The 19,777-nt window shown below is 48.2% G+C and overlaps 1 protein-coding gene across 1 annotated transcript in view; it reads left to right on the forward strand.

Annotated features, from left to right (window-relative positions):
* Positions 1–1,780: 1,780 nt before the first annotated feature.
* The window catches only part of LOC309522892 (calcium/calmodulin-dependent protein kinase type IV-like), a 31,634-nt gene continuing 13,637 nt past the window's right edge, over positions 1,781–19,777 (forward strand). The window contains exons 1-5 of the mRNA XM_082206580.1: positions 1,781–1,999; positions 2,350–2,933; positions 12,309–12,387; positions 13,800–13,862; positions 19,257–19,339. Of these exons, the coding sequence (XP_082062706.1) occupies positions 2,833–2,933; positions 12,309–12,387; positions 13,800–13,862; positions 19,257–19,339 (326 nt within the window). The 5' untranslated portion in view covers positions 1,781–1,999; positions 2,350–2,832. The remainder of the gene's footprint in view (positions 2,000–2,349; positions 2,934–12,308; positions 12,388–13,799; positions 13,863–19,256; positions 19,340–19,777) is intronic.

A 19,777-nucleotide genomic window follows, 5' to 3' on the forward strand; every position in this document is an offset into this window, starting at 1 on the left:
GGCTGAGGCGGCCTCGGAGTAAGCAAGCAAGCAAGCAGACAAGGGAGTGCAGCCAGCCAGTCTGCCAGCACTTGCTGTTGGGAATGGACAGACAAGTCCCAGGCCCCTGTGGGGCAGTATAAGGAAGCACCTCTCTTTGGGGTGGTTGGGGGGCAGCTCAAAGACCAGCGACTGCCCGGAGGACGCCCAAGCAGAGAGAAGAGGCGGCTGAGTAGGATTTGCCACAGCACCTGATCACAAGGGCATCTCCGCAAAGCTGGATGTTGGATGATTTATAGAACATAAAGCAATTTCCCTAGGAAGAAAGCTGGCAGCATTCAAGCCCTTATAATAATAATAATAATAATAATAATAATAATAATAATAATAATAATAAATTTTATTATTTAAACCCTGCATGTCCAGCTGGGTTGCCCCAGCCACTCTGGGTGGCTTCCAACACTCACAAAAGCATAATTTAAAAAATCAAACATTAAAAACTTCCTGATACAGTGTTGCTTTTTTAGTTTAGAGAAGAGGCGAGTAAGAGGCATCCACACAACATGACCAGTCCAATGAAGTTGATGTTGAAGAATCCTTGCTTCAACATTGGTGATCTTTGCTTCTTCCACTGGTATTGGTTCGCCGGTCTCCCCAAGTGATGTGTAAAAAAATTCTGAGACACCGTTGATGGAAGCTTCCAAGGAGTTGGAGATGGCGTTTATAAGCAGTCCATGCTTCACCAGATGGGCTGGGCTAGCCCCTTTGGGTCTTCTGGTGTTCATAATGTCAGGAAGTGTAAAGCAGAGTTGCCGTTTATAAGTGGTCCATGTTTCACAAGCAAACAGACAGGTTAAACCTACTATAGCTCAGTTGGTAGAGTAAGGTAAAAGGGGTAAAGAGGGCCCCTGACCATTAGGTCCAGTCGTGGCCGACTCTGGGGTTGTGGTGCTCATCTCGCTTTACTGGCTGAGGGAGCCGGCGTACAGCTTCCGGGTCATGTGGCCAGCAGGACTAAGCCATTTCTGGCGAACCAGAGCAGCGCACGGAAACGCCGTTTACCTTCCCGCTGGAGCGGTACCTATTTATCTACTTGCACTTGGACGTGCTTTCGAACTGCTAGGTTGGCAGGAGCAGGGACCGAGCAACGGGAGCTCACCCCGTCACGGGGATTCAATCTGCCGACCTTCTGATCATCAAGTCCTAGACTCTGTGGTTTAGACCTAAAGGTAAAGGTAAAGGGACCCCTGACCGTTAAGTCCAGTCATGGACGACTCTGGGGTTGCAGAGCTCATCTTGCTTCACGGGCCGAGGGAGCCGGCGTACAGCTTCTGGGTCACGTGGCCAGGATGACTAAGTCGCTTCTTGCGAACAAGAGCAGTGCACGGAAACGCCATTGACCTTCCCGCCAGAGCGGTATCTATTTATCTACTCACGCTGGTGTGCTTTTGAACTGCTAGGTTGGCAGGAGCAGCGACCGAGCAACGGGAGCTTTCCCTGTCATTGCGGGGATTTGAACCGTCGGCCTTTTGATCGGCAAGTCCTAGGCTCTGTGGTTTAACCCATGTCCCTAGTTGGTAGAGTACGAAACTCTTAAACTCAGGGTGGTGGGTTCGAGTCCCAAGTTGAGCAAAAGATTCCTGCATTGCAAGGCGTTGGACTAGATGACCCTAGCAGTCCCTTCCAACTCTGCAATGGTACGATTCCCTGATCCCCCAACTTGGCTGGATACAAAATGAGTTCCTCATGCTGCAGCATCTCTGATCTGGAGCGCCGGAGGAAGTGGCAATGAAACGCAGGCGCCTTTGGGTGGCAGGAGCGAGCCGAGTTGAGGCTGAAGCTGGCAAGCCACACTTTCTCAAATAGAGGTCACCGGGATGTTGTCTCTCCCGGGCGTGGTCTCTGAGCATCCTCGGAGCATCATCCACCAGAGCAGGAACGGAGGACCGCTCTCCGGAGGGACAAATTGCACTCCACGATGTGAAACTTGAACCTCGCCGAAAGGAAGGCTGCAGCCCAGGTATGGAAAACCCCATGCTGATATTGTGGGGTTTATTTTCCGAATATAGATGCTGTTGTTGTAACTGCTATAATTATTGGGCAGGAACAAACAAGGGCCGTATCTTTTCCTTGGACACCTGGCAAAACAGGGATTCCCACGCCAGCCCCAGCAGCAATCCTGGATTTAAAGCAATATCTTGAGACTGGAGTGGGTGGGGGAGCATTGTTCTCCGGGTAGACCCCCCCCCACTTGAAAATATTTGATATGGCCTGGAGGGAGGGTGGTTTTGGACAGCAGCCTGAGAAATAGGAATAACTTGACTTGTCTTATTCTGCCAGGTTGGTACATTATTATTATTATTTCTCAAGGTGATCCCCAGGATGTAGAAAAAGCTGGAGACTTTGTCAAGAAGCAGAAGACACCCCGTCACCTTAACTGGAGGAGGTGGCCAACCCAGGCCTGAGGGAGAGAGATTGCAGCGATTCTCAGGCACCCCCAAACCTCAAGGGGTATCTCTAAAGGCAAAGACTCGCTTGCCTTTTTTGCAGGAGGCAGCTGGGGGCCTCGTGCAAAACGAGCGTGCGACGGGCGTGCAAGGAGTGTGTGAGGCGGCCCGAGGGGCTCCATCCAGCCGGCGGAGAAGAGGCCGACCTGCCACCCTCTTGTGCGGAGCTGGAAGCGGAGGAGGGAGATTTGAGGACGTTTATTCTGATCCTCCCCGGATAATCCTGGAAATTGCTTTCCCATCTCCCCCGCTCCCTCCCCGCCTGCCCATCTGCGATGTTTTAAGAGGGCCAAGCGAAAAGCCAGCCTCCTCGCCTCCGGGAAGGACCCTCGCCTCTGCCCCAAAGATGCCCACCTCAAAGCCGCTGGAGGACGAGTACTGGATCGAAGGATCCCGCAGGGATGCAGTCCTTGAGGGTTTCTACATCATGGGCCCGGAACTCGGCAGGTAAGGATGGGATCTAGAATTCCTTCTGGCTGTTTATAATAATAATAATAATAATAATAATTTATTATTTATTCCCCAGCCTCTCTGGGCGGCTTCCAACTGAATAGTAAAAACAATACAGCATTAGACATTAAAAACTTCCCTAAAGAGGGCTGCCTTCAGTTGTCTTTTAAAAGTAAAATAGTTGTTTATTGCCTTGACATCTGATGGGAGGGCGTTCCACAGGGCAGGCGCCACCACCGAGAAGGCCCTCTGCCTGGTTCCCTGCAACCTTACTTCTCGCAAAGAGGGAACCACCAGAAGGCCCTCGGCGCTGGACCTCAGTGTTCTGGCAGAACGATGGGGGTGGAGACGCTCCTTCAGGTATACTGGACCGAGGCCATTTAGGGCTTTAAAGGTCAGCACCAGCACTTTGAATTGTGCTCGGAAATGTGCTGGGAGCCAATGCAGATCTCTCAGAACCGGTGTTATGTGGTGCCGGCGGCCACTCCCAGTCACCAGTCTAGGTGCCGCATTCTGGATTAGTTGCAGTTTCCGGGTCACCTTCAAAGGTAGCCCCACATAGAGTGCATGGCAGTAGTCCAAGCGGGAGATAACCAGAGCATGCACCACTCTGGCGAGACAGTCCGCGGGCAGGTAGGGTCTTAGCCTGCGTACCAGGTGGAGCTGGTAGATGGCTGCCCTGGACACTTATTATTATCATCAGCATGCATGACACTTTGGAGGGCCCAAAGGGGTGGGAAGCTATATTATCCATCTAACTCAGTACTGTCTACACTGGCTGGCAGCATCTCTCCGGGATTTCGGGCAGGCTTACGTGGAGATGCCGGGAATTGCACCCGGCACCTTCTGCGTCCAAAGCAGGTGCTAAAGCGCTAAGCTGTGTGAGTTACTTCGCTGTTTGGAAACTCGCTGTAAGATTCCAGGCCTCGTGGATTCGAATACAGGACTGGTTTTAAGTTGGAACGTAACACGCCTTATACTGAATCAGACTGTTGGTCCATCTAGCCCCATACTGTCTACACGGGTGGGCAGCAGCTCTGCAGGGTCTCAGGCAGGCCACCTTTCCCAACTTTACTTGGCAATGCCCTTGGGAATTGAACCCAGCAGGCATAGCAGGTGTTCTACCACTGAGCTGCCGTCTTTCCTCTAAAACAGAAACAAGATTCCAGTCCTCATGTTTCCGAATAAAGGGCTGGTTTTAACAGGTGCCTTATACTGAGTCACTGCTCCACCTATTATTATTATTATTATTATTATTATTATTGATTTGCATACCGCCCTTCATCCAAAGATGGCAGGGCGGTTCAAAGCATAAAAACACAAAATGCAGAATAAAAACAAGAACGAAAACAAAGCACCAGGATTGTTGACACGGTCTGGCAGCGGCTCTCTGGGGGTCTCAGGCAGGGGAAATATTTCCAGCCCCCACACCCCCGGAGATGCTTTTGGGGACGGAATTTGGGAAGTCTGCAAGCAAAGCAGATTGCCCCAACCATAAGAGTTCCCTTAAAGGGTAAAGGGACCCCTGACCATTAGGTCCAGTCGTGGCCGACTCTGGGGTTGCGGCGCTCATCTCGCTTTATTGGCCGAGGGAGCCGGCGTACAGCCAGCAGGACTAAGCTGCTTCTGGCGAAACAGAGCAGCGCACGGAAACGCCGTTTACCTTCCCGCCAGACTGGTACCTATTTATCTACTTGCACTTTGATGTGCTTTCGAACTGCTAGGTTGGCAGGAGCAGCGACCGAGCAATGGGAGCTCACCCCATTGTGGGGATTCGAATCGCCGACCTTCTGATCGGCAAGTCCTGGGCTCTGTGGTTTAACCCACAGCGCCACGAGTTCCCTTACTGTTAGGTAAAGGTAAATGACCCCTGGACAGTTAAGTCCAGTCAAAGGCAACTCTGGGGTTGTGGCGCTCATATCGCTTTCAGGCGAAGGGAGCCAGTGTTGTCCGCAGTCAGCTTTCTGGGTCATGTGGCCAGCAGGACTAAAACACGTCTGGCGCAATGGGACACTGTGACAGAAACCAGAGCGCACGGAAACGCCATTTAACTTCCCACCACGGTGGTACCAGTTTATCTACTTGGCCAGGCGTGCTTTCGAACTGCTAGGTTGGCAGGAGCTGGGACAGAGCAACAGGGGCTTACTCCGTCGCGGGGAATCGAACCACCGACCTTCTGATCGGCAAGCCCAAGAGGCTCAGTGGTTTAGACCACAGCGCCACCCACGCCTGTTAGGTGTTACCACCTGCATACAGTTAGGTGATGTACTGTAAGATTCCAGTCCTTGTGATTCTGAATTTAAATAGGAAATTAAGAAAGTGCCATCTACTGAATCAGACCATTGCCCCATTTAGCTCAGTATTGTCTACACTTACTGACAACAGTTCTGCAGGAGGTTGGTGAGGACTGTGGCCTGGGAGAGTTTTGGGGGCCAGACACCAAGGTCTGGAGGGCCGCATGTGTCTGCAAATGTCTAATTCTTTCCAAAAAATATATATTCCTTTTTCCTTTTGGTGCCCCTGTTGTGCTACTGCCCCTAAGCACGTGCTTAAATCTGCCTAGCGGGCAATCCAGTCTTTTGCCCTTCAGGGGTCAGACCCCACCCCACCTTGTACCACCCCCCCCCCATTGATTTTCACAACAAAAGCTGCAAAACTCTGCATGGGAGTCAATCCCATTGCGCTCAGCAGTCGAGAAGCCCTGGTTCGCATTCTGCACCTCTGGGTGCGCATGCCTGCCACCAGAAACACGCCTGGGCAGATGTCTCACACCCCGGCAGAGCTGCCAAGGACTGCTTTGAACTGACAATAACAAATCATAAAACAAGAGGAAGGAGTAAGGTTGTTTTCTGCTGCTCCAGAGAAGCGGACACGGAGCAATGGATCCAAACTACAAGAAAGAAGATTCCACCTAAACATTAGGAAGAACTTCCTGACAGTAAGAGCTGTTTGACAGTGGAATTTGCTGCCAAGGAGTGTGGTGGAGTCTCCTGCTTTGGAGGTCTTTAAGGAGAGGCTTGACAACCATGTGTCAGGAGTGCTCTGATGGTGTTTCCTGCTTGGCAGGGGGTTGGACTCGATGGCCCTTGTGGTCTCTTCCAACTCTATGATGATTATATGATTCTATGAACTCTCGCTCGCTTTTTTCATTAACCTGAAGAGCAAGCACCCTCTTGCCATTTTTGTCCACAACCCTGCGAGGTTAGGTGAGTCTGAGAGGCTGGCCACACCCGAAGCCATACACCCTGGGATATTCATGGCCGAGTAAAGAGATTTGAACCCTGGTCTCTCTCAGGTCGTAGCCCGACAATCTAACCACTACACAACACAGATAGTGATGATGCTTAGCAGGATATTTAGTTTCCTTGGGTGGTTTTTAATCACTTGGTGAACATTCAAGCGGTGGTGGCGCTGTGGGTTAAACCACAGAGCCCAGGACTTGCCGATCAGAAGGTCGGCGGTTCGAATCCCCACAATGACGGGGTGAGCTCCCGTTGCTCGGTCCCTGCTCCTGCCAACCTGGCAGTTCGAAAGCACGTCAAAGTGCAAGTAGATAAATAGGTACCGCTCTGGCTGGAAGGTAAACGGCATTTCTGTGCACTGCTCTGGTTCGCCAGAAGCGGCTTAGTCCTGCTGGCCACATGACCTGGAAGCTGGGCGCCGGCTCCCTCGGCCAATAAAGCGAGATGAGCACCGCAACACAGAGTCGGCCGCGACTGGGCCTACCTTTTACCTTTAGTTTCCTTGGGTGGCGTTTAATCACTTGCTGAACATTTCAAGCGGCGGTGGGGGTAAATGTGTTGGGTCTTTAGGAAGCTCCTGGCATGCTCTTCTAGTAAATATACATGGAGATGTGTTTTTAAAACGCTTATATTTGGGGGATATTAATCCTGATCAGTGCGGTGGCTGTAACAGAGCCGTTGGGTAAATCCTTAATTAGGGACATAGAGTCTCTCTCTCTCTCTCTCTCTGGCTCTCCCAGGGAGGGAGGGAGAAACAGCAGAATTCATTTCCCTGTTTCATCGCCTTTCTTTCAGTCTTGCCACCGCCTCCGTGGTATCTCTCTTAAGGCATGCTCAGCCAAATTGAACAAACAGACACCTTAGCCTTTGTTAATTTTCCATCTGGCTCATGGGAGTGAGAGAAGAACAGATGCTTTCGCTTAAGAGTTTATCTGCAATTCTGCAAAAGCCCTTTCTTAAGCACGCCGCTCCTCTCTAGTCGTGACTCCAGCCCCCCTTTCACAACGTGCAAGGTTCCTCTGCTTGCAAAATTCAGCTTTCAAAGAATTGTGGGGATGTTCAGGGTGGCAGGAGAGGATATATTGTTTATCAATATTCTTCCTAACTAGTAAGTTCCTTTATGTAGCAGAGTTAAAGGTAAAGGGACCCCTGACCATTAGGTCCAGTCGTGACCAACTCTGGGGTTGTGGCGCTAATCTCGCTGTACTGGCCGAGGGAGCCGGCGTACAGCTTCCGGGTCATGTGGCCAGCAGGACTAAGCCGCTTCTGGCGAACCAGAGCAGCGCACGGAAACGCTGTTTACCTTCCCGCTGGAGTGGTACCTACTTATCTACTTGCACTTTGACATGCTTTTGAACTGCTAGGTTGTATGGAAATGTGTCTGGACGGACAGCGTGGTGTAATGATTAGAGTAGACATTCCCAAAGTGAGGAGTACTGCCCCCTGGAGGGCGGTGGGGTTACCTCGTAGGACACTAAAAGGCAAGGGGGCAGCAGAGGAGTGCTGGAGGTGTAAATCAGACTTTAAAAAGCTCCTCTCCTAGGTTCATATTTAAATCAGCCCTTTATTCCGAATCATGAGGACTGGACTGTTGCTCTACCTTGGTTGTCAATCCCGAACACCGCAAGCCTGGAAGGGAGTGTTCTGTTTTGCGGACGTTTTGCGGAAGCCAGACGTCCGACGCAGCTTCTGATCAGCCGCAGGCGCTTCCTGCGCTCAATCGGAAGCCGCCTCTCAGTTTTCCAACGGTTCCGGGAGTCAAACGGCCTCCCAGAACAGATTACCGTATTCGTCGCTCTATACGACACACCAGACCACAAGACGCACCTAGTTTTTGGAGGAGGAAAACAAGAAAAAAAAACATTCTGAATCTCAGAAGCCAGAACAGCAAGAGGGATCGCTGCGCAGTGAAAGCAGCAATCCCTCTTGCTGTTCTGGCTTCTGGGATAGCTGCGCAGCCTGCATTCGCTCCATAAGACGCACACACATTTCCCCTTACTTTTTAGGAGGGAAAAAGTGAGTCTTATAGAGCAAAAAATACAGTAGGTTCGACAACCAAGGTACCACTGCATTTGTTTTGGAAATGACCACAGCCCGCCAATCAGTTCAGACAATGGTGATCTAACCTGACTCAGCACCAGGAAGGCTCCTGTTGCTCCATCTCCACCAAAGATGGAGTTTCGGGCATTTTGTCAGCATCTGACGTCAAAGTTGGTTTTGCTTATGCTGCTGGAAATATACAGAGATGTGGGCAGGATGAAATTGCAAAGGATCTGGGGAGGGTAGGGGCAAAGTGAGCACGGCTAATTTTACTTTCCCATCCACCTGCTGGTGAAGATAATGAGGTTCGGCGGAACGGATGCCAAAACCGGGCTATTCTTAGCAAGAGGAAGCATAATCCGGAGGCGCCACGATTTCCACCATCCTGCTGGATGTTAAGAGCGGCTGTTTCCTATCATTTCCATTTCATTTTTAATTTGCATGGCGCCTTTTCTATATTGCTGCAAGGCGGTTTGCAGCGACGAAATGTACAACGAAGACCACACACCTTATAATAATCAATCAATCAATCCTTATTACGGTCCGGAGACCCAACAAATCATTACAAATCAATACACAATTCATACAGCCTTCTTCCAGGTTAAACAAGCATTTTGTTTAGAATATAGGGCTCATTTGTTCTTGCAACCACCGATAAAAACTTTGCCACTGCTAAGGTTCTAGCATTTGTCCGGTCTTCCAGTAGGGACCTGACATAGTGAGCCTCTGATTTTCCCGGGAAAGGTACCTGCAAGGGTAGTATCAGTTCAGCCCTGGCTTGCTCATATTTTGCACAGTGCAACAAAATATGTTTTATGGAATCGATGTCTTGAACACACGAGCAAACTCTGTCCTGGTAGGGAACTCCTCTCAACCTGCCATCCAGCCCTGCAGAGGGAAAGACATTTAGTCTAGCTTTGGTGAAAAGCCTTCGATAGTTTGGTACTGTCAGGTTTTTAATGTAAGATGTTGACTTAAAGACATACCCATATTGAACTTCTACTGCCAGCGGACTACAGACTGTGTGCGATCGAGTTCGCAAGTCACTGTGTGCATTATCCCATAATCTTTGCTTTAAAATTTTTTGGGCGCCTTCATAACCCAGGTAATACACTTGCGGGGGAGACAGACCAATAGGGGTGACTTTTTAAGCCATGGTTTTCTGCCATTTGGTGACAAATTCCTCATTGGTCCTTCCCTAGATTAAACACTGAAATCCTGAGCCAATGTCCGATACAAAAAGGTCTTAACTTTGGAACAGCTTATATATATATAAAAGAAATATTCAATAATCCTTTGGGATACGGTAGTGCGCATCAAAGTTAACTCTCAAGACATGAGCAAATAATGGAACAGAAACAGAAATTCACTCTTAAGTTACAATAAATAATTACCCCAGCTATGATCTTTTTAAAAACATTTTTTGATTCATTTTCACTTTTAACATTTATCAACATACATAAATTATCAGATGTCAAGGAAATAAAACAACTACAGTCGTACCTCGGGTTAAGTACTTAATTTGTTCCGGAGGTCCGTTCTTAACCTAAAACTGTTCTTAACCTGAAACACCACTTTAGCTAACGGGGCCTCCTGCTGCTGCTGCTGCCAAAGCACGATTTCTGTTCTCATCCTGAAGCAAAGTTCTTAACCTGAGGCAATATTTCTGGGTTAGCGGAGTCGGTAAACTGAAGCGTATGTAACCTGAAACATATGTAACCCGAGGTACCACTGTATCTGACTTTTAAAAGACATCTGAAGGCAGCCCTGTTTAGGGAGGTTTTTAATGTTTGATGTTTTATTGTGCTTTTAATTCTGTTGGGAGCTGCCCAGAGTGGCTGGGGAAATCCAACTGGATGGGCAGGGTATAAATAAATTAATAATAATAATAATAATAATAATAATAATAATAATAATAATAATTTTGGTGGGTATGCTGGTGTCCCTGGCTGCACCTCAGGAAGCCAACTCCCAGGCTGTGCGACACACGAGCCACTTCGCTCCCCCCCAAAAAAGCATTTCTTGTCAGCCTGTGCTGATCAGCATGTAATCTCCCCGTAAACACAAATTTGCCAATCTGCTCAGAAGGGACGGAGGCTGTCAAGTCCCCAGGCCTGGGCCAGACGGGGTCCCTTTCGGGCTCCAAAGCCGCTTAAAGGTTTAGAGCTTCTTTAGCATTGTGGTTTTTAATTAAAAACTGTTTTAGCAAAGGCAAGCCAGAAGCAGGCATGGGGAGGACTGGGGGCTGGTCTCTAAGTCCCTTCTGCACCCAGCTGTGTGGATCCACAATCCCAGGAAAGGCCAAACTTCCCCATCCTAGTGCCGCCGCCCCCCCCAAAAAAGTGTGCTGGATCGAAATTTGAATCTGTCGGTGTAGTTCTCCAAATGCGCATACAGCAGTACCTTGGTTCTCAAACGCCTTGGTTCTCAAATAACTTGGAACCCAAACACTGCAAACCCGGAAGTAAGTGTTCTGGTTTGCAAACTTTTTTTGGAAGCTGAACATGCTCCGTTTTGCGTGTTATCCTTTTCATTTGAGTGCCATGCTTCCATTTTGAGGTCTGTCTTCTTCTTTTTTCTATTTATTTTGCATTTTTGTTTTTGCGGCTCTTTTTTTGTTTTGTTTTTGTGACTGTGTGGAACCCAGTTTAGCTACTGATTGATTGTGTGACTGCAGTACATTGATTATTGCATTCATTTTATGGATCGATGGTCTCGTTAGATAGTAAAATCCATGTCAAATTGCTGTTTTAGGGGTTGTTTTTAAAAGTCTGGAGCAGATTAATCTGTTTTGCATTGCTTTCTATGGGAAAGCGCGCCTTGGTTTTGGAACGCTTTGGTTTTGGAACGGACTTCCGGAACGGATTAAGTTTCAGAACCAAAGTACCAGTGTATAAGGGGGAAAGTATGCACTGAAAATTCATGTTAGTAGAATGTGCTTCTCAAAAACATTTACACGAGTCAAAACGTGCTTGTTGGGGTAAGTGGTGACATGATATCGACGCTTGTAAAATTATGCCTGGCATGGAAGAAGTGGGTGGAGGAAAGGTTTCCTCCCTCCCTCTAACACTAGAACTTGCCGGTGAAGCCAAATGTTGGAAGATTCAAGGGCAGAAATAAAGAAAGCCCCTCTTCATGCAACACATTGTTAACCTGCGGAACTCACTGCCACAGGAGGCGGCGATAGCCACCAACTTAGAGGGCTTCGGTTTTATCGTTTATCAGTTTGAAGGTTTTATTCCCCTGCAATCGAGCGGTATATAAACTATGAAAGAATAAGATATTCAAACACAGTTCTGACCACCCCTTCCTGCAATGATTTCAATCAAGTTCTTTAGCTTGCCTCCTAAAACATTATGATTCACAATTACAGTGCAATAGTGACATCACTGTTTTAGGTTACTTGTTTGTTTGATACCCTGTCCTTCAGTTGAACTTTGAAGGGGGAATTACAGCATATAATGATAATAAAAAAGAAAAACACAAGAGCTGCAAAAAAATTACCGTATTTTTTGCTCTATAAGACTCACTTTTTCCCTCCTAAAAAGTAAGGGGAAATGTGTGTGTGTCTTATGGTGCGAGTGCAGGCTGTGCAGCTATCCCAGAAGCCAGAACAACAAGAGGGATTGCTGCTTTCACTGCGCAGCAATCCCTCTTGCTGTTCTGGCTTCTGAGATTCAGAATATTTTTTTTTTGTTTTCCTCCTCCAAAAACTAGGTGCGTCTTGTGGTCTGGTGCGTCTTATAGAGCGAAAAATGCGGTAATAAGATTCCCAACGGAATAGCCTAAAAAGAGAGTAGCATTGAAAGACCTGTGATTGGTACCAGAAAGACAATTAAGATGCCATTTACATGCACAGCTTCTTTCTCAAATACTTAAAACTCAGATGATATAGCAAAAATAAATGAATATAAATAAATACCTTGATATGGCTTCTGACAATTCCCTGGTTGGTCATTTCTCCCAATGGGAATAGGATCTATTGTTTATTTTCTTTCTTTTTTTAAAAAAAAGTAAAAAACTCATTCTGTATATACATTCTGGGAGGGGGGAATGTGTGATCACCTCTCTCTGTGCCCCGTTTCTTTAGGGGAGCCACATCGGTGGTGTACAGCTGTGAGGAGAAAGGAACTCACGTCCAATATGCTGCCAAAATATTGAAGAAAACGGTAAGTGCCCATCTCACTCCTGTTAACAGAAAAATCCGAGGGCTCCTGTCAGGGAACTGACATCGGAGGGAGAGGCGAAGGGGAGGCTCCCAGATGATGCTGGCGAAGGACCCAGCACCAGGGAGAGAAACAGCTCAGTAGAGGGGGAAGCCAATCAGCGCAACACCAGGGATAAAGGGGGGCAGACGGGGGGGAATTGGAGAGAGGGCTCCAGGACTCTTGACTGGACATCAGTGAGGAGAGCCCAGGTCCTCCGCTACCCACGCCTTCCCTGCGCAGAAGACTCCCGCGCAGTGAGAGGAGGAGGAGACTGGGTGTCAAACAACTTTTATGTTGGAAGAGGTTCAAGAAACGCCCACTGACGGATTCTGCCAGTGACTGAGGCAGCCGCGATGAGAAGGGGCTGTGCAGTCAGAAAGGTTTAACAAGGCAAATTAACCGAGAAAGGCACCAGTTTACACACGAGTAACTCATACCTATTACAGCTCCCTTGGACAAAAACAAAGACACCAACCAGGATAACTGGGAGCAAAACAGCAGCCTGTAGGCTTGGCCTTGATTGAACTTGCAGGAGAGAGGAGGGACCCAGAAAAATGGTGTGCAAGGCCTTATAAAGACTTTTGAAATTGCCACCCTGTAGATCAAGACCACCCCCAGAAACATCATACATACATCACAGAAAGGAGGGGTTGAGGGAAGGGTGGTGGTGGTAACCTGAGTGTCCTGTCACCTGGCTGGTTCCCCCTTTCCCCCTCCCCATGAGTACCGGTACTTTCCAGGTGACAGAGGGGAGTTTGCAGTTTCCTGCCCCCAGAGGGAAGATCTGATCATTGTCCTTTGTTCCAGTGCATGCTGAATCCACTCCCATATGCAAGTTCTTTGTGATCTTGATGGTCTTCTGTCTAGGACCATCAGGGTTGGCACAGCAACTGGGCAGGGCTCCTGTGTATGTGCTGGGATGCTCAAGGGATTATGTCTGGCCTGTATCAAACCTTCCCCATTTTGTAGTCCTTCCTTCATGGAGTAAAATAAAAGTGGAGCGGTGCAAATTCGATGTATGGTTGATTTTCTATGAATTTATAACAGAAGCATAGCGTATGTAGTGTGTGAGTGTGAGTGTGTGTGAAGTTTCTACAAACTGAATGATTGGGGGGGGGGTTTTCCTGCAACACTCCAAATGAGGAACGATTAGATGAGGTTGCTTGTTCCTTGCAGGGATTCCCCACTCCACCTCGAGTTCAGAGTGGGACAAACAGAGTCTAAGAGAAGGGAGTGATCATCAGGTTTGGCCAGAATTCATCTATAGTTGCTCCCTGTGTCCCTGCTGAACATTAGCAAGTCTGTCCAAGTTGGGAAAAACAACAGGAAAATGGTGGGGGGTCATTGAGTTGCACTCTATTCTTCGCTTTCAGATCGACAAGAAAATCGTCAGGACCGAAATCGGTGTGCTGTTGAGGCTGTCGCATCCGAATATTGTAAGTTAAGGGGAGTTGGCGAAAAGAGCACGATATTTGGGATAGAACGGGTGTGTCAGAGTGTGAATGGCCTAGGGGTGTGTGGAAGAGAGTTCCACAGGTCAGGGGCCTGCCACACCAAAGGCTTGAACCCTGTTGTTGTTTAGTCGTTTAGTCGTGTCCGACTCTTTGTGACCCCCTGGACCAGAGCACGCCAGGAACTTCTGTCTTCCACTGCCTCCTGGAGTTTAGTCAAACTCATGCTGTGAGTTTGTATGTGTATCTGAAGAAGTGTGTATCTGTGTATCTGAAGAAGTGTGCATGCACACGAAAGTTTATACCAAGAACTAACTTAGTTGGTCTTTAAGGTGCTACAGGAAGAAATTTTTTTATTTTGACTTTGAATTGTGCTCGGAAACGTACTGGGAGCCAATGTAGGTCTTTCAGGACCGGTGTTATATGGTCTTGGCGGCCGCTCCCAGTCCCCAGTCTAGCTGCCGCATTCTGGATTAGTTGTAGTTTCCGACTCACCTTCAAAGGTAGCCCCACGTAGAGCGCAGCAGCTGAAGCTCAATTTCAGACAGCGCTTCCTGGTTGCTTCATGCTGTCTTTTGAAAGGTTGTGATTTGGGGCTCCTTGCAACCGGAGGGTCAGTGTCCTTCGTGACTGGCTGGTAAATCGCGTACACAAAGACTGTCTCTAAAATCTGCTAGGCATCCCATGGGGGCACCTGGGCCCTATCACCATCAATATCCACAGAGCCTTGCAGCTGCCGGATGTGGGATAATCCCCCAGGACACTCTCCTTATAATCCCTAATAGGTTGCCTTTAAGCTGCAAAGCGTGACGATTCAAATAACATCCCCATATATTGGGCTTCCGTGACACATTATGGAAGTCTGCCGACTTGCGAGATCGTATCCTTCTAGGAATTGGATGCTGCTCTGTAAAAGAGAAGTTAATTCCTTGAAAGGGGGAAAGCTGTCAACAGTTCTGGAGGTGCAGTTTTGAGGATCTGACCCAGTGAGTGAAAGAGACTGGTTGTTGTTGTTGTTTGTTGTTGTTTGGTCGTGTCCGACTCTTCGTGACCCCCTGGACCAGAGCACGCCAGGCACTCCTGTCTTCCACTGCCTCCCACAGTTTGGTCAAACTCATGTTGGCCACTTTGAGAACACTGTCCCACCATCTCGTCCTCCGTCGTCCCCTTCTCCTTGTGCCCTCCATCTTTCCCAACATCAGGGTCTTTTCCAGGGAGTCTTCTCTTCTCCTGAGGTGGCCAAAGTCTTGGGAGTCTCAGCTTCAGGATCTGTCCTTCCCGTGAGCACTCAGGGCTGATTTCCTTCAGAATGGAGAGGTTGGATCTTCTTGCAGTCCATGGGACTCTCAAGAGTCTCCTCCAGCACCAGAATTCAAAAGCATCCATTCTTTGGCCATCAGCCTTCTTGATGGTCCAGCTCTCACTTCCATACATCACTACTGGGAAAACCAGAGCTTTTACTATACGGACCTTTGTTGGCAAGGTGATGTCTCTACTTTTTAAAGAGACTGGTGGATAAAGCCAAATCCAGTATGCTGGTCTTGTAATGGCCAGCTAGATGCCCATGGGAAGTCGGCAAGCAGGAGCCAAGTATAGCAGCCCTCACTGCTCCTGTGGTTTCCAGCAACTGGTATTCAGAAGCTAAAAAAACCTATCTATAAAAATGTAGTATAAACACCAACAACTGGGAAACCCTGGCCTGCGAGCGCTCCAGTTGGAGAACAGCCTTTAGCAAAGGTGTCGTGTGTTTTGAAGACACTCGAACTCAGGACAAGAGGGAGAAACGCGCTAAGAGGAAGGTGCGCTTGGCAAACCCTCACCTGGATCAACTCCCGCCAGGAGACCTATGTCCCCAATGACATGTGGATCCAGAACTGGCCTCCACAGTCACTTACAGACTCACTGCTAAGGCCATGTTCATGGAAGACAATCTTAGCTACGTTGTTGTTGTTGTTTAGTCATTTAGTCGTGTCCGTGTGGTGTAGTGGTTAAGAGTGGTAGTCTCGTAATCTGGGGAACCGGGTTCGTGTCTCCGCTCCTCCACATGCAGCTGCTGGGTGACCTTGGGCCAGTCACACTTCTCTGAAGTCTCTCAGCCCCACTCACCTCACAGAGTGTTTGTTGTGGGGGAGGAAGGGAAAGGAGAATGTTAGCCACTTTGAGACTCCTTAAAGGGAGTGAAAGGCGGGATATCAAATCCAAACTCTTCTTCTTCTTCTTCCGACTCTTCGTGACCCCCTGAACCAGAGCACGCCAGGCCCTCCTGTCTTCCACTGCCTCCTGCAGTTTGGTCAGACTCATGTTTGTAGCTTCGAGAACACTGTCCAACCATCTCATCCTCTGTCGTCCCCTTCTCCTTGTGCCCTCCATCTTTCCCAACATCAGGGTCTTTTCCAGGGAATCTTCTCTTCTCATGAGGTGGCCAAAGTCCTGGAGCCTCAGCTTCAGGATCTGTCCTTCCCGTGAGCACTCAGGGCTGATTTCCTTCAGAATGGACCAGTTTGATCTTCTTGCAGTCCATGGGACTCTCAAGAGTCTCCTCCAGCCCCAGTAGGTAAAGTGGTGCTTCAGGTTAAGAACAGTTTCAGGTTAAGAACGGACCTCCGGAACGAGGTACCAGTGTGTATGTGTATATGTGTATATATATGTGTGTGTGTGTGTGTGTGTGTGTGTGTGTGTAGATAGACACACACAAACACACACACACACACACACACACACACACACACACACAGAATTCTATTTCTGTTATTTACCCTTTTGCGACTCCTATCTGCAGCCTCCCCTGCTTGCAGGCGGCTGATAGGGAGCGATAATAGGATTGTAAACTTCTGAAGTTAATAAGAGATTGCGCCGCCACGTATTAAAGGAAGGGGGGAGCATTAAGCCTCTTCCTCCTTCTCCCAGCGTCACTTACACGGCGGGATCTCTCCAGCAGCCGCGGTTTTAATCATGAAAGTGCCATGAAATGTGCGGTGTCACCAAAAGTCCAAAGAAACCGTGACATTTTCTTTGTTTTCTTCTTCTTTTTTTTGTTTTGTTTTAAATGCAATTTCCAAGTCTTTCCCCCTCCCTGGAGTGGAGGGGAAAAACACATTCACAACCCTCTAATTCCAGGTGTGCTGCTGTTAAGAACGCAAGCAGGAAATCTCCTTTGCTGGAAAGGTGTGGTGTACACACACACACACACACACACACACACAGTGCTACCTTGGTTCTCAAACTTAATCCGTTCCGGAAGTCCATTCCAAAACCAAAGCGTTCCAATACCAAAGCACGCTTTCCCATATAAAGGAATGCAAAACAGATTACCGTATTATTCTGTGCATAAGACTGGGTTTTTTCCTTTTAAAAAATGTCCAAATTTGGGGAGCGTCATACACTGACAGATCTCCCCCCGCCTTTTTCTTAAGTTGGAGTCCCCAAAATAGGGGGGATCTTATACATGGAGGTGACTTATAGACGGAAAAATATGGTAATCAGTTCCAGACTTTAAAAACAACCCTTAAAACAGCAATTTAACATAATTTTTTCTATCTAACAAGACCGTTGATCCATAAGATGAAAGCAATAATCAATGTACTGTACTCACTCATAGCCAAGTAAGTTTGTCTTCTATAAACACGGTTTTAGCAGTGAGTCCGTAAGTGACTGTGGAAGCCAATTCTGGATCCACACGTCCTTCCACAGTGGGGACATTGGTTTCCGGGCCGGAGTTGATCCCGGTGTGGATTTGCCAAGCATGCCTTCCTCTTAGCACGTTTCTCCCTTGCGTCCTGAGTTCGAGTGTCTTCAACGCCCATGACACTTTTGGTAAAGGCTGTTTTCCAACTGGAGCACTCGCAGGCCAGTGTTTCCCAGTTGCCGGTGTCTATACTACATTTTTTTAGATTTGCCTTGAGAAAGTCTTTAAACCTCCTTTGTTGACCTGACCAGCATTACGCTTTCCATTCTTGAATTTGGAATAGAGGAGTTGCTTTGGAAGACAATCATCAGGCATCCGAACAACATGACCAGCCCAATGAAACGGATGTTGAAGAATCATCACTTTGACACTGGTGTCTTTGCTTCTTCCAGTACACTGGCATTAATTCACCTGTTTTCACAAGTGATGTGCAAAAATTTTCAGAGACGCCGTTGATGGAATCTTCCTAGGAGTTGGAGATGGCGTTTACAAGGGCTCCATGTTTCACAAGCATACTGAGTCAGACCCCTGTTCCATCTAGCTGCGTGTTGTCCACAGTGGCTGGCAGCAGACCTCAGACTGGAATCTTCCCCCAGCCTACCAGGATATGGTTCTGAATATGACAGATCTCGAGAGAAACGCAGGAGGCTGTGCTTGTACCACTCGGTCCACCTAGCTCAGGAGTTTCCACACCATCTGAGCTAGGCGGATTTCTGATAGGGGCATTTCCCTAAGTTACATGCACAGCTCGGTTGGTTGGAGCGTGGTGAAGATAACCGCAAGGTTGCAGGTTCAATCCCCATATGGGGCAGCTGCCTATTCTTGCATTGCAGGGGGTTGGGCTAGATGACCCCCCGGGGTCCCGTCCAACTCTTTGTTGTTTGTTGTTTAGTCGTTTAGCCGTGTCCGCCTCTTCGTGACCCCCTAGATTTATTTATTATTTTAGGGTGGGGAGAAAGAGAGGCTTGTGTTTGCTCTTCCCAGGAACTTTGGAAAGGACTTGTTGTTGTTTGTTGTTTAGTCGTTTAGCCGTGTCCGCCTCTTGGTGACCCCCTGGACCAGAGCACGCCAGGCCCTCCTGTCTTCCACTGCCTCCTGCAGTTTGGTCAAACTCATGCTGGTAGCTTCAAGAACACTGTCCCACCATCTCGTCCTCCGTCGTCCCCTTCTCCTTGTGCCCTCCATCTTTCCCAACATCAGGGTCTTTTCCAGGGAGTCTTCTCTTCTCATGAGGTGGCCAAAGTCTTGGAGCCTCAGCTTCATGATCTGTCCTTCCAGTGAGCACTCAGGGCTGATTTCCTTCCGAATGGAGAGGTTTGATCTTCTTGCAGTCCATGGGACTCTCAAGAGTCTCCTCCAGCACCAGAATTCAAAAGCATCCATTCTTCGGCGATCAGCCTTCTTGATGGTCCAGCTCTCACTTCCATACATCACTACTGGGAAAAGCATAGCTTTAACTATACAGACCTTTGTTGGCAAGGTCCAACTCTACAATTCTATTATTTTACATGGAGAGGCTAGAGATTGAACCTGGGATCTAACGTATGCAAAGCAGGTGCTTTTCCCACGTAGTTACAATCCTTGTCCGTGTGGGTTTGTGAGTTGCTTTTTCGTATTTGGAGACCAGCTTGCCTCAAAGTTAAAATGCCATTCCCCCCTGCTCAACCTCCTTTATCTCTTTTTTTTATTTTTAGATCAAACTGAAAGAGATCTTTGAGACTACCTCGCAGATCACCCTCATCCTGGAGCTGGTGACAGGTGGCGAGCTGTTTGACAGGTAACCAGCAAGAAGCCCTCCGCCGAACTGGCAGGTTCTTAATAAAAGGTGACAAATTGCACCGAGGAAGGGGAAATGGATGGTAATTTGTGTCAGAGCGACCTGCAGAGAAGCCGTGTGTGTTATTGTGTGTGTGCATGTGTTGGGATAGAGAGAGGAGGGGTGTTGAGGACTACAGTACCCGTATTTTTCACTCTATAAGACGCACCAGACCACGAGACGAACCTAGTTTTTGGAGGAGGAAAACAAGAAAACAAATATTCTGAATCTCAGAAGCCAGAACAGCAAGAGGGATTGCTGCGCAGCGAAAGCAGCGATCCCTCTTGCTGTTCTGGCTTCTGGGATAACTGCGCAGCCTGCATTCGCTCCAGAAGACGCACACACATTTCCCCTTACTTTTTAGGAGGGAAAAAGTGAGTCTTATAGAGGAAAAAATAC

Source organism: Podarcis vaucheri (assembly GCF_965113315.1).
Source record: "Podarcis vaucheri genome assembly, chromosome: 18".
Lineage (NCBI taxonomy): Eukaryota > Metazoa > Chordata > Lepidosauria > Squamata > Lacertidae > Podarcis > Podarcis vaucheri.